Source organism: Pongo abelii, chromosome 7 (assembly GCF_028885655.2).
Source record: "Pongo abelii isolate AG06213 chromosome 7, NHGRI_mPonAbe1-v2.0_pri, whole genome shotgun sequence".
Taxonomy (NCBI): Eukaryota; Metazoa; Chordata; class Mammalia; order Primates; family Hominidae; genus Pongo; species Pongo abelii.
The window spans coordinates 109,662,097-109,675,595 of NC_071992.2; the positions used below are offsets into that span (position 1 = coordinate 109,662,097).

Genomic DNA, 13,499 nt, shown 5'->3' on the forward strand with positions numbered 1-13,499 from the left:
TAGGGCCATTTTCACGATATTGATTCTTCCTGTCCATGAGCATGGAATGTACTTCCATTTGTTTGTGTCCTCCTTTATTTCATTGAGCAGTGGTTTGTAATTCTCCTTGAAGAGGTCCTTCACATCCCTTGTAAGTTGGATTCCTAGGTATTTTATTCTCTTTGCAGGAATTGTGAATGGGAGTTCACTCATGATTTGGCTCTCTTTTTGTCTGTTATTGGTGTATAGGAATGCTTGTGATTTTTGCACATTGATTTTGTATCCTGAGGCTTCGCTGAAGTTGCTTATCAGCTTAAGGAGATTTTGGGCTGAGATGATGGGGTTTTCTAAATATGCAATCATGTCATCTGCAAACAGGGACACTTTCACTTCTTCTTTTCCTAATTGAATACCCTTTATTTCTTTCTCTTGCCTGATTGCCCTGGTCAGAACTTCCAACACTATGTTGAATAGGAGTGGTGAGAGAGGGCATCCCTGTCTTGTGCCAGTTTTCAAAGGGAATGCTTCCAGTTTTTGCCCATTCAGTATGATATTGGCTGTAGGTTTGTCATAAATAGCTCTTATTATTTTGAGATATGTTCCATCAATACCTAGTTTATTGAGAGTTTTTAGCATGAAGGGCTGTTGAATTTTATTGAAGGTCTGTTTTGCATCTATTGAGGTAATCATGTGGTTTTTGTCATTGGTTCTGTTTATGTGGTGGATTACGTTTATTGATTTGCATGTGTTGAACCAGCCTAGCATCCCAGGGATGAAGTCAGCTTGATCGTGTTGAATAAGCTTTTTGATGTGTTGCTGGATGTGGTTTGCTAGTATTTTATTGAGGATTTTTGCATCGATGTTCATCAGGGATATTGGTCTAAAATTCTCTTTTTTTGTTGTATCTCTGCCAGGCTTTGGTATCAGGATGATGCTGGCCTCATAAAATGAGTTAGGGAGGATTCCCTCTTTTTCTATTGATTGAAATAGTTTCAGAAGGAATGATACCAGCTCCTCTTATACCTCTGGTAGAATTTGACTGTGAATCCATCTGGTCCTGGACTTTTTTTGGTTGGTAGGCTATTGATTATTGCCTCAATTTCAGAGGCTGTTGTTGGTCTATTCAGAGATTCAACTTCTTCCTAGTTTAGTCTTGGGAGGGAGCATGTGTCGAGGAATTTATCCATTTCTTCTAGATTTTCTAGTTTATTTGTGTAGAGGTGTTTATAGTATTCCCTGATGGTAGTTTGTATTTCTGTGGGATTGGTGGTGATACTGCCTTTATCATTTTTTATTGCATCTATTTGATTCTTCTCTCTTTTCCTCTTTATTAGTCTTGCTAGTGGTCTGTCAATTTTGTTGATCTTTTAAAAAAACCAGCTCCTGGATTCATTGATTTTTTGAAGGGTTTTTTGTGTCTCTATCTCTTTCAGTTCTGCTCTGGTCTTAGTTATTTCCTGCCTTCTGCTCTCTTTTGAATTTGTTTGCTCTTGCTTCTTTGCTTCTTTTAGTTGTGGTGTTACGGTGTCGATTTTAGATCTTTCCTGCTTTCTCTTGTGGGCATTTAGTGCTATAAATTTCCCTCTACACACTGCTTTGAATGTGTCCCAGAGATTCTGGTACATTGTATCTTTGTTCTCATTGATTTCAAAGAACATCTTTATTTCTGCCTTCATTTCATTATTTACCCAGTAGTCATTCAGGAGCAAGTTGTTCAGTTTCCATGTCGTTGTGCCGTTTTGAGTGAGTTTCTTAATCCTGAGTTCTAATTTGATTGCACTGTGGTCTGAGAAACAGTTTGTTGTGATTTCTGTTCTTTTACATTTGCTGAGGAGTGCTTTACTTTCAACTATGTGGTCAATTTGGGAATAAGTGCGAGGTGGTGCTGAGAAGAATGTATATTCTGTTGATTTGAGGAGGAGAGTTCTGTAGGTGTCTATTAGGTCCACTTGGTGCAGAGCTGAGTTTAAGTCCTGGATATTCTTGTTAACCTTCTGTCTTGTTGGTCTGTCTAATATCGACAGTGGGGTGTTAACGTCTCCCATTATTATTGTGTGGGAGTCTAAGTCTCTTTGTAGGTCTCTAAGGACTTGCTTTATGAATCTGGGTGCTCCTGTATTGGGTGCATATATATTTAGGATAGTTAGCTCTTCTTGTTGAATTGATCCCTTTACCATTATGTAATGGCCTTCTTTGTCTCTTTTGATCTTTGTTGGTTTAAAGTCTGTTTTATCAGAAACTAGGATTGCAATCCCTGCTTTCTTTTGCTTTCCATTTGCTTGGTATATCTTCCTCCATCCCTTTATTTTGAGCCTATGTGTGTCTTTGCACGTGAGATGGGTTTCCTGAATACAGCACATTGATGGGTCTTTACTCTTTATCCAATTTGCCAGTCTGTGTCTTTTAATTGGAGCATTTAGCCCATTTACATTTAAGGTTAATATTGGTATATGTGAATCTGATCTTGTCATTATGATGTTAGCTGGTTATTTTGCCCATTAGTTGATGCAGTTTCTTCCTAGCGTCAATGATCTTCACAATTTGGCATGTTTTTGCAGTGGCTGGTACCAGTTGTTCCTTCCCACGTTTAGTGCTTCCTTGAGGAGCTCTTGTAAGGCAGGCCTGGTGGTGACAAAATCTCTCAGCCTTTGCTTGTCTGTAAAGGATTTTATTTCTCCTTCACTTAGGAAGCTTAGTTTGGCTGGATATGAAATTCTGGGTTGAAAATTCTTTTCTTTAAGAATGTTGAATATTGGCCCCCACTGTCTTCTGGCTTGTAGGGTTTCTGTAGAGAGATCCACTGTTAGTCTGATGGGCTTCCATTTGTAGGTGACTTGACGTTTCTCTCTGGCTGCCCTTAACATTTTTTCCTTCATTTCAACCTTGGTGAATCTGACAATTATGTGTCTTGGGGTTGCTCTTCTCAAGGAGTATCTTTGTTTTGTTCTCTGTATTTCCTGAATTGAATGTTGGCCTGCCTTGCTAGGTTGAGGAAGTTCTCCTGGATAATATCCTGAAGAGTGTCTTCCAACTTGGTTCCATTCTCTCCATCACTTTCAGGTACACCAATCAAACATAGATTTGGTCTTTTCACATAGTCCCATATTTCTTGGAGGATTTGTTCGTTTCTTTTTACTCTTTTTTTCTCTAACCTTGTCTTCTCACTTTATTTCATTAATTTGATCTTTAATTACTGATACCCTTTCTTCCACTTGACCAAATCGGCTACTGAAGCTTGTGCATGCATCACGCAGTTCTTGTGCCATGGTTTTCAGCTCCATCAGGTCATTTAAGGTCTTCTCTACACTGTTTATTCTAGTTAGCCATTCGTCTAATCTTTTTTCAAGGTTTTTAGCTTCCTTCCGATGGGTTCGAACATCCTCTGTTAGCTCGGAGAAGTTTGTTATTACCGACCTTCTGAAGCCTACTTCTGTCAATTTGTCAAAGTCATTCTCCATCCAGCTTTGTTCTCTTGCTGGTGAGGAGTTGCGATCCTTTGGAGGAGAGGAGACACTCTGGTTTTTAGAATTTTCAGCTTTTCTGCTCTGGTTTCTCCCCATCTTTGTGGTTTTATCTACCTTTGGTCTTTGATGTTGGTGACCTACAGATGGGGTTTTGGTGTGGATGTCCTTTTTGTTGATGTTGATGCTATTCCTTTCTATTTGTTAGTTTTCCTTCTAACAAGTCCTTCAGCTGCAGGTCTGTTGGAGTTTGCTGGAGGTCCACTCCAGACCTTGTTTTCCTGGATATCACCAGCGGAGGTTGTAGAACAGCAAATATTGCTGCCTGATGCTTCCTCTGGAAGCTTTGTCCCAGAGGGGCGCCCACCTGTATGAGGTGTCTGTCGGCCCCTACTGGGAGGTGTCTCCCAGTTAGGCTACACAGGGTCAGGGATCCACTTGAGGAGGCAGTCTGTCTGTTCTCTGAGCTCAAACGCTGTGCTGGGAGAACCACTGCTCTCTTCAGAGCTGTCAGACAGAGATGTTTAACTCTGCAGAAGTTTCTGCTGCCTTTTGTTCAGCTATGCCCTGCTGCCAGAGGTGGAGTCAACAGAGGCAGCAGGCCTTGCTGAACTGCGGTGGGCTCCACCCAGTTCGAGCTTCCCTGGCTGCTTTGTTTTCCTACTCAAGCCTCAGCAATGGCAGACACCCCTCCCCCTGCCAGGCTGCTGCCTCGCAGGTTAATCTCAGACAGCTGCGCTAGCAGTGAGCAAGGCTCCGTAGGCGTGGGACCCGCTGAGCCAGGCGTGGGATGTAGTCTCCTGCTGTGCTGTTTGCTAAGACCGTTGGAAAAGTGCAGTATTTAGGCGGAGGTGTCCCGTTTTTCCAGGTACAGTCTGTCACGGCTTCCCTTGGCTAGGAAAGGGAAATCCCCTGACCCCTTGGGCTTCCTGGGTGAGGTGATGCCCCACCCTGCTTCAGCTCGCCCTCCGTGGGCTGCACCCACTGTCCAACCAGTCCCAGTGAGATGAACCAAGTATCTCAGTTGGAAATGCAGAAATCACCCGTCTTCTGCATTGATTATGCTGGGAGCTGCAGACCGGAGCTGTTCGTACTCAGCCATCTTGGAACAGACCTGCACAAAGTAAAATTTTTATATCAACTTTTGCATAGACTGTTCAGGTTCATGTTACTTTTCTTTGCCATTGTTCTGTTGTAGGTATATGCCAATCTAACATCTTGTCAAGCTCTTGGAAATATGTGTGTGATGAACATGAATTCTTACGACTTTGCCACATTTGATGCATGTCGACTATTTCAGTTTATCTTTGAAAATACTGCTGGGCTGAGCACTGTTCATTCTATTTTATTTTGGTAAGGATATTTTGATTGATGAAATGTTATTTTGACTGAATTCAGTGCAGTTATTAATGTATTCACAAATATTAATAATAAGAAATATTTATTCTCCATTATTAAAACAGTTGTAACTGTTTATAGGAGACAGAATCTTCCTTGGCTGTTTTATGGAGACCAGTTAGGATTAGCACCTCAAGTGCTCAGTTCTACCTCTCTTCCTACAAATTTCAGTTTTAAAGGAGAAAACCAGGTAAAAGTATCTAATATCATTAGAGGATAACTACATTTTGATTTATAATTTTAAAAGGTAATAAAGTTACAATTCTTGCCTTTTTAGGTTGTTGGTACAAACTCAGTTACTAAACTAAATATAAATGTCAACAACTTATAAGAAATAAACAGTATAGAGTTTAGCTGTCTTACTGAATATGTGGATACTTCTGGATTATGTGGTTGTGGCAAGAAGTTGTACTTGTAGGGTTGGGAAGAGCAGTTTTCATCACCAAATGCAAAAAATCTCTGTCCTGTTTTTCCACACCTTAAAGAAGTGCTTCCGAAGATTGACTGGGGCTCTGTGACATTGCTCAGCACTTCACAGGGCCAAATTCCTACCTGTAACTTTTTGACCTTCCAGAATGAGGAGATACTATTCTCCCACACTGCCTTCTATTTAACAGGTTCGAAAGGAGGCTATCTGTCACTAGTGCTGCCTCACAATTCTAGAATAATAATTTTCATGCAAAAAACCAGTCCAGTTCTTCCAGGTGTATTTAGTCATAGAAATAGATTAATTGAGCCTCAAAATAAAGATAATTGAATGTAATTTTTCAACAAAAAAGGTCAGTCAACAATGAAAATTTCTTTATAGGATATTGTATTACTTTCAGAGTATTTGACCTGATTTTGCTCTTGTTTTCTTTAATCAGAATACAAAACTGAAGTTTGTTGCTGCTTCCTATGATATAAGAGGAAATTTTCTCAAGTGGCAAACTTTAGAAGGAGGTGTTTTACAGGTAAGCATGATTCTAGTTAAAGAATTAATAATGTGCGTTATTTTTGCCTGAGGCAAAGACAAGAGGAAAAGATTAGATTATTGTATAAATAAAGCATCAGTTACATACTACAGTTGATTTTTTTTCTGATGCTTTAAATTAGAATTTCTTAAGTTTTTTTTTGTTTTATTTATTTATTTTTTTTTTTCTTGTTTTTTGAGATGGAGTCTCACTTTCTCGCCCAGGCTAGAGTGCAGTGGCGCGATATCGGCTCACTGCAAGCTCCGCCTCCTGGGTTCACGCCATTCTTCTGCCTCAGCTGGGAGCTGGAACTACAGGCGCCTGCCACCATGTCCGGCTAATTTTTATGTACTTTTAGTAGATACAGGGTTTCACCATGTTAGCCAGGATGGTCTCGATCTCCTGACCTCGTGATCCACCCTTCTTGGCCTCCCAAAGTGCTGGGATTACAGCCGTGAGCCACCATGCCTGGCTAAGTTTTATTTCTTTAAAGTTATGACTTTCATTTATAACAATGTTCCCTTAACTTTTCATATCCTTGATACATTAAATAAGTATTATGTAGAGCATATATCCATGTTCGGGTTTGAGAACTCTTGAGTATAAGAATAGAAAACATTTGTGAGAGATATTTATCTGTTGTATTATTTTACTGTAGCTTTGTCCAGACACAGAGACAAGGCTAAATGCTGCTTATTCATTTGGAACAACCTACCAACAAAATGTAAGTTTGAACAATATTAGTCTATATTTTAGCTTTATTTTTCAAAATATCATATCAGCAGTAATTGGAATAATACTTAAATTTTGAGATTGGAAATTTTTTTTTCTTTTTTTTTTTTTTTTTGAGATGGAGTTTTGCTCTTGTTGCCCAGGCTGGAGTGCAATGGTGCAGTCTCAGCTCACCACAACCTCCGCCTCCCAGGTTCAAGTGATTCTCCTGTCTCAGCCTCCCAAGTAGCTGGAATTACAGACATGTGCCACCACGCCCAGCTAATTTTTTGTATTTTTGGTAAAGACAGGGTTTCTCCATGTTGATCGGGCTGGTCTTGAACTCCCCACCTCAGATGATCTGCCCTCCTCAGCCTCCCGAAGTGCTGAGATTACAGGCATGAGCCACCGTGCCCGGCCGGAAATGTTTTTAATGGTGATGAATAATTTCACTATTTAATATAATTTTTTATTACCTGGGTACAGAAAAGCTTAATTTAAGTGGTATAAACAGAGCACCTTATTATCTATAGAGTTTTTTTGTTTGTTTTTTGAGACAGAGTCTCGCTCTGTTGCCCAGGCTGGAGTGCAGTGGTGCAATCTCGGCTCACTGCAATCTCTGCCTCCTGGGTTCAAGCAATTCTCGTGCCTCAACCACCTGAGTAGCTGGGACAACAGGCATGTACCACCACACCCAGCTAATTCTTGTGTTTTGCATAGAGATTGTGTTTTGCATAGAGATGGGGTTTTGCCATGTTGACCAGGCTGGTCTCAAACTCCTGACCTCAAGTGATCCACCAGCCTTGGCCTCCCAAAGTGCTGGGATTACAGGTGTGAGCCACCTCGTCCGGCCTAGAGTCTTAAACATCATATAATATTACATCTTCATAATAAATTGTTTATCTGCTTCTAGGCTTATAGGTCTTAAAAAGTAATGCTTACTTCTGAGCATTTTGAAATAAAGTAAAAATACTACTTTTTTTAAATGACTAATAAAAAGTTACTCCCTTCTTCTACCCCCTCATAACAAATAAAAATAATTCCTTCATCTTCTTCCATTCTTTTCTTTCTCCTTCCTTCTCTGACTTTCCTTACTTTGATACCTATTTTGAAATTACATTATCTTACTAAGGAATATTATGAGCCATTAAATACTTGAAAGACATGCATGTATTAGTCCGCTCTCACACTGCTAATAAAAACACATCCGAGACTGGGTAATTTACAAAGGAAATAGGTTTAATTGACTCACAGTTCAGCATGGCTGAGGAGGCCTCAGGAAACTTACAATCATGGTGGAAGGGAAGCAAACGTGTCCTTTTTCACGTGGTGACAGGAAGAAAAGTACTGAGCAAAAGGGGGAAAAGCCCCTCATAAAACCATCAGATCTCATGAGAACTCACTATCATGAGAACAGCATGAGGGTAACTGCCCCTATGATTCAATTACCTCCCTCCGGGTCCTTACCACGACACATGGGGATTATGGGAACTTCAGTTCAAGATGAGATTTGGGTGGGGACACAGCCAAACCGTATCAGTTCATTAGTCTGTAAAAGTACATCTTGATAAAGTTCCATGCACAACCATAGAACAAAACCATAGCAAAAAATACCAATATGGAAAGTAGATTGGAAGAATCTACTAATAGTGGTTACCTCTGGATAGTGGGGTTCGAAATTATTTTTTTCTTCTTTATGATTTCCAAATTTTCTACCATGAACGTGAATTTACTTCTTTTTTCAGAAATGATTTACATGTTGTTGTTGCTGTTGTTGTTAAAATAAATGTTATTGTGCTTCTAACATAGGCCAGAAAGATCAACACTTATGTAATGCCTATCTCTGTGTGCTCAGCATTTTATCATTATTATCCCATTTGGTTCATAAAATAACTATATGAGATACATAGTATCTGTGCTTCACAGAAGAGGAAATTATGCCATGTAATTAGGTAATTTACTCAAAGACTTGTGTTACATAAACTGTGGAGCCAATGTTCCATCATCAGGTTTAAAAAGCATTTTTATTTCATTGAACCTGGCTAACTCTCAAGTCCTTCATAGCTTAGTGGGCAAAACAGTTATATAGACAAAGAATTGCAAAGAATGTGATAAGTGTCATTCTATAGGTATGTACGAGGTGCTGATTCCTGGGGAAGTATAGAAAGGCTTCACAAAGTAAGTGATACTTGGATTTGTATAATGAATATGAGTTTTCCAGAAGAACACAGTGGGGAAGGAAATGTCAGACAGAAACCACGTTTGCAATGACAGAGAGACATACAGTAGTATGGCATATTTAGAAACTACAAGTAGATTAGTATGAATGGACCACCATAGACTGATAGGGAGTAATGAGAGATAAGCCTGGCTTGGTTAATGGAAGCCAGATCATAGACATCATTGTACAGCAGGAGAAAAAATTGGGAATTTATCCCATAGGACAGTAGTTTTAAACCTTTTCACTGATGTACCCTTAATATTGAGAATGAAGGTATACCTCCTTCATCTGAGTTGAAGCTCAAGAAGTTCTCAAAATTCTCAAAGCAGTTCTTTACTGTTAGTGTTTTTGGTCCTTATAAAATAATCATAGTATTCACGTTTTGGAAGACAAATGAAAATGCATATAAACAAGGTAGTATAAAGATATTTTGCAAAACTAGGAAAACACTCTGAAGATAATAAATATGCTTGCTAATTTTCAATTGTGATCTTTTATTTTATTTTATTTTTTACTTTTTAGTACTTTAAATTGCTGTTTTATGTGCTTTTATTTTTAATTTTACTTTTCAGTGTGAGATTCCTATCTCTAAGATCTTAATTGACTTTCCCACTCCTATATTTTATGATGTGTACCTTGAATATACTGATGAAAATCAACATCAACATATTTTGGCTGTGCCTGTGTTAAACCTAAATCTTCAACACAATAAGATATTTGTGAACCAAGGTAAGACATCCATACATACCACTCTTTTCCCTGAGCAGAAATCAATAAATAAGTTAACCTACATGATAATTTAATAAACTACTGATTGTAAGAAAGGTCATGAATTCTCTCTTATATGGTTCTATACAGTGTGCCAAAAAATGAAACAATAAATTGCTGGTGGACTTAGAAACTGTTACTAATTTTATTGCCAGACATATTGTTAAGAAATTATACTGTTGCTAAGGGTATATCCTGAGAAACATTAGTAGAACTGTAAGTTGGGGCTTTTTCTTCAAGCTGTCCCGAATATGCTTTTTTGGACAAATTAGTTTCTTTTGTTGTTATTCATGTTATAAAATTCTGCTTTTTCAGGTAATTTGCAGGGGAAAGCCTTCCAAATTTATGAAAAGTTCAAACAATCAGAAGACATTCAAGTCCAAGGCATGGTGGCTCACGCCTATAATCGCAGCACTTTGGGAGGCCAAGACGAGAGAATTGCTTGAGCCTAGAAATTCAAGACCAACCTAGGCAACATAATGAGAACCGGTTGCTACAAAAAAAAATTTAGCTTGGTGTGATGGTGCATGCTTGTAGTCCCAGCTACTCTGGAGGCTGAGGTGGGAGGATCACTTGAGCCCAGGAGGTTGAGAATGCATGCAGTGAACCATGATCATGCTATTGCACTATAGCCTGGTCAACAGAGTGAGACCCTGTCTAAAAAAAACAAAAGAAGATATTCACATGAGTTAGAGAAGGCCATTGTCAGGTGTTTCTTATACTAGTAGCTTTTTGCAGCCATCTTATCTAAAACAATTTTATGTTTTAAATTTGTGCAGTAAACTTTTTTCTTTTTATAATAAAAGACAGCAACTCTGGAAAGTGGCTTCTAACTCGGCGCATTTTCTTAGTGGATGCAGTAAGTGGACGAGAAAATGACTTAGGAAGTCAGCCAAGAGTAATTCGAGTTGCTACTCAAATATCACTGAGGTAAACAAATGTCTAATGATATTATTTATGGGAAAATATCATAATGGAAGTGTTTGCCAGTCATTAGTAGATGAAAACAATAAGGACAAGTGAATTGGAACAGTTGGTCGGGTTATTTTAGGTATATGTGAGATTGGCATAGACCAGTAAAAGTGAATAGCCAAGGGGGAAACTATAACAGAAGAGTGTGAGGAGTTAGGTCAAAATGCACATTCTGGGTCCCACTCTAGACCTGCTGAATTAGAATGGGTTGCGAATAGCTAAGTAAATACCAGTAAGCTGAAATTGGTGTTTCAGAAAGAGCTTGCCAGATGATTGTTAATATTTAGGACTCCCCTGTCCTCATTTCTTTCAGTGGCTTTCGTTCTAGGTTTACCCAGATTAATTTTCAACACCTCCCTCTTCCTAGGATAACCTAATTATGATCCTACGTTAGAATAGTGCCGCACCACTTAAATTTCTCTTTTCCAGTGTGAGATCTCTAAAATCTTAGTGACTTTCCCACTATAATATTTTATGATGTGTACCTTGAATACACTGATGAAAATCAACACCATCATCTCACAGTAGTTCGGTACTTTGAAGTACTTCAATATACTTATTTTTCAGTTATTTCATTTTGATTCTCATAATCTTATAAACAGTGCAGAAACTTTGTTATTTATCATGCTGAAATCCAAATGTACTGTGTTTTCAGCATTTCTTCAGTCTGCTAATATGGTGTTCCTAGTAAAAATGAAAATGCATCTAGTCAGACTTGATGTGTTCTTGATGAAACCATGCAGGCCCCTAGTGATTGGCACTTTCCTTTTTGAATTCACAAACTATGCAGTACTAATGCATTGAATTTGGCAAAATGAACCTCACTTTGTGCCATAACCATATTACAGCTGACACTTTTTTTTTAATTTAAAAATTTATTTATTTGTTTATCTTGAGACGGGGTCTTGCTATGTTGCCCAGATTGGTCTTGAACTGCTGGGCTCAAGCAATCTTCCCACCTTGGCCTCCCAAAGTGCTGGGATTACAGGCATGAGCCACTGCACCTGGCTTGACACATTATTTTGTTAAGAATTCATCTTTCTCTTTCGAAAATCAAGATCTTATCTGCCTTTCTTTAGGCTTCATGTAGCACTGTACTTTTGATTATTCCTCAAAGATAGTTTATAGTGCTTCAGTGATTTCATTTGTAAACTTCATAGGACTTGGATTGAGCTTCTAATTTATCTCAGATGGTACATTTTTGGTTTGTTTTTTCTTTAATCTTATACCATCAGATGGTATATTTTAATGTTCAAGTCTTGATCACTGAAGATAGCTGTTGTCATCATTAGTTTATGTGTAACCTTCCTTAGTCCTTGTTAACTACTTGGTTCTGAGATCATCAGACAATTCATATTAAATTCAAAAGAAATGGTAAGTTAAATGTATGTTTAAAGGCCCGGATATACTGATTACTATACATGTATTTTCTTTTAAATAGCGTCCACCTTGTACCCAACACAATAAATGGAAACATCTACCCTCCCTTAATCACCATTGCCTACAGTGACATTGATATCAAAGATGCCAACAGCCAGTCTGTGAAGGTGAGTTACTGACTTACCAGTGCCCTTATATGTATAAATAGAGTATAATACTGATTCAGTTTACATTTTGGTCAAAAGACAGTCTTTTTTTTTAAGTTCTAAATAAACCTTTCTCTACATATAGTCAAGTCTTAATTATTTTTTACTAATAATGGTAAGAGGTGAGTTCTTATGGATCCTGAGTATAAAAAAGTAAGAATGGATTATGTTTTTCAGTAGAAGCCTCACCAGCAGTTGAGTATCCTTGTTAGAGATCCTGGGATATGCTGAGATGTTCAATGTCTGCTCCTGTTCTTTTTGGCCACCTTGCTTTTGTTAAGATTTTGTGGGTCATGCGCAGTGGCTCACACCTGTAATCCCAGTACTTTGGGAGGCTAAGGCGGGCAGATCATGAAGCCAGGAATTTGAGACCAGCCTGACCACCATGGTGAAACCCCGTCTTTACTAAAAATACAAAAATTAGCCGGGCGTGGTGGCGTGCATCTGTAATCCCAGCTACTCAGGAGGCTGAGGCAGGAGGATCACTTGAACCGGGGAGGCGAAGGTGTAGTGAGCTGAGATCGCGCCACTGCACTCCAGCCTGGGCGAAAGAGCGAGACTCCATCTCAAAAAAAAATAATAAATAAATATTTTGTGTCTTTGCCCAATTAAGCCAGGAGCTCAGACTTTACAGTGGGCATATGTGTGCTTACCAATCTATGACCCACTTAATAGAGACATACTTCAACAGGCAGAAAGAGATGATGATTATCAGCTTTATAACTAGTATTGCTAACATGAACTAGAGGATGTAGTTTGGACCTGCAACCAAATAGGTTTCCCACTACTTCACCAACTAAATTAAACTTAACTACAGGACAGAAGGCCTCTCCTGCCTGGGAGGGCCTACATATGGAAGCGAGACCTCTTAGGCTGCACTGCAGAGAATGAGCCTAAAGAAGGTTGAGCCACACATGCTCAGTTCCTTTTCTCAACTTCTCCAGTCAGATAAAGCATCCCTGCTTTGAGGAGGGGTAAATGAGAGAGGGATAGAGGTAAAAAAACAGGTAATTCTTCTATACTTTTTCCTTCTACAGATTAAGTGGCTATTCTCTTCTTTCTCTAAAAACATGAGAAGTAGAGCATAAGCGTTTCTTACCTCCAAACTCTGTAAGAGCTTTGAATTTCTACTATTTTACTTCTGTGTTTTAATATTCTAGTTCCTTAAGCCAGTGCTTTTGGCCTCTCTGTTGTGCTTGTACTTGTACTTGACTGCTATTGGATTCAAACTTTAATTAAGCAAAAATACACATGTAGTATAACTTTTAAAGACTTTCCATCCTCATTTGTATTACCTAATCGAATGCTAAAATTAGTTTCCATTGACTGAGCTTGTATACACTGTAATGAGAGGAGAAGAAAATCCAAAACATGCTTGGTAACAACAAAAGACTGCCTGGTTTAAAACTTCCTGGAGTGATATTATGGGTAATCCAGAATATATTTATTT

At 38.7% G+C, this 13,499-nt stretch overlaps 1 protein-coding gene across 11 annotated transcripts in view; it reads left to right on the forward strand.

The window, feature by feature from the left end:
* TMEM67 (transmembrane protein 67) overlaps positions 1-13,499 on the forward strand; it is a 66,963-nt gene that overhangs the window by 21,244 nt on the left and 32,220 nt on the right. For all 11 annotated transcript variants that reach the window (XR_010141233.1, XR_008509189.2, XR_008509190.2 and 8 more), the window contains 7 exons: positions 4,639-4,793; positions 4,920-5,028; positions 5,705-5,791; positions 6,450-6,515; positions 9,296-9,452; positions 10,298-10,421; positions 11,905-12,010. Coding sequence is in view for 7 of the 11 variants with exons in the window: in XM_002819276.3 (XP_002819322.3) it covers positions 4,639-4,793; positions 4,920-5,028; positions 5,705-5,791; positions 6,450-6,515; positions 9,296-9,452; positions 10,298-10,421; positions 11,905-12,010 (804 nt within the window). In the remaining 4 variants the exon portion in view is untranslated. The remainder of the gene's footprint in view (positions 1-4,638; positions 4,794-4,919; positions 5,029-5,704; positions 5,792-6,449; positions 6,516-9,295; positions 9,453-10,297; positions 10,422-11,904; positions 12,011-13,499) is intronic.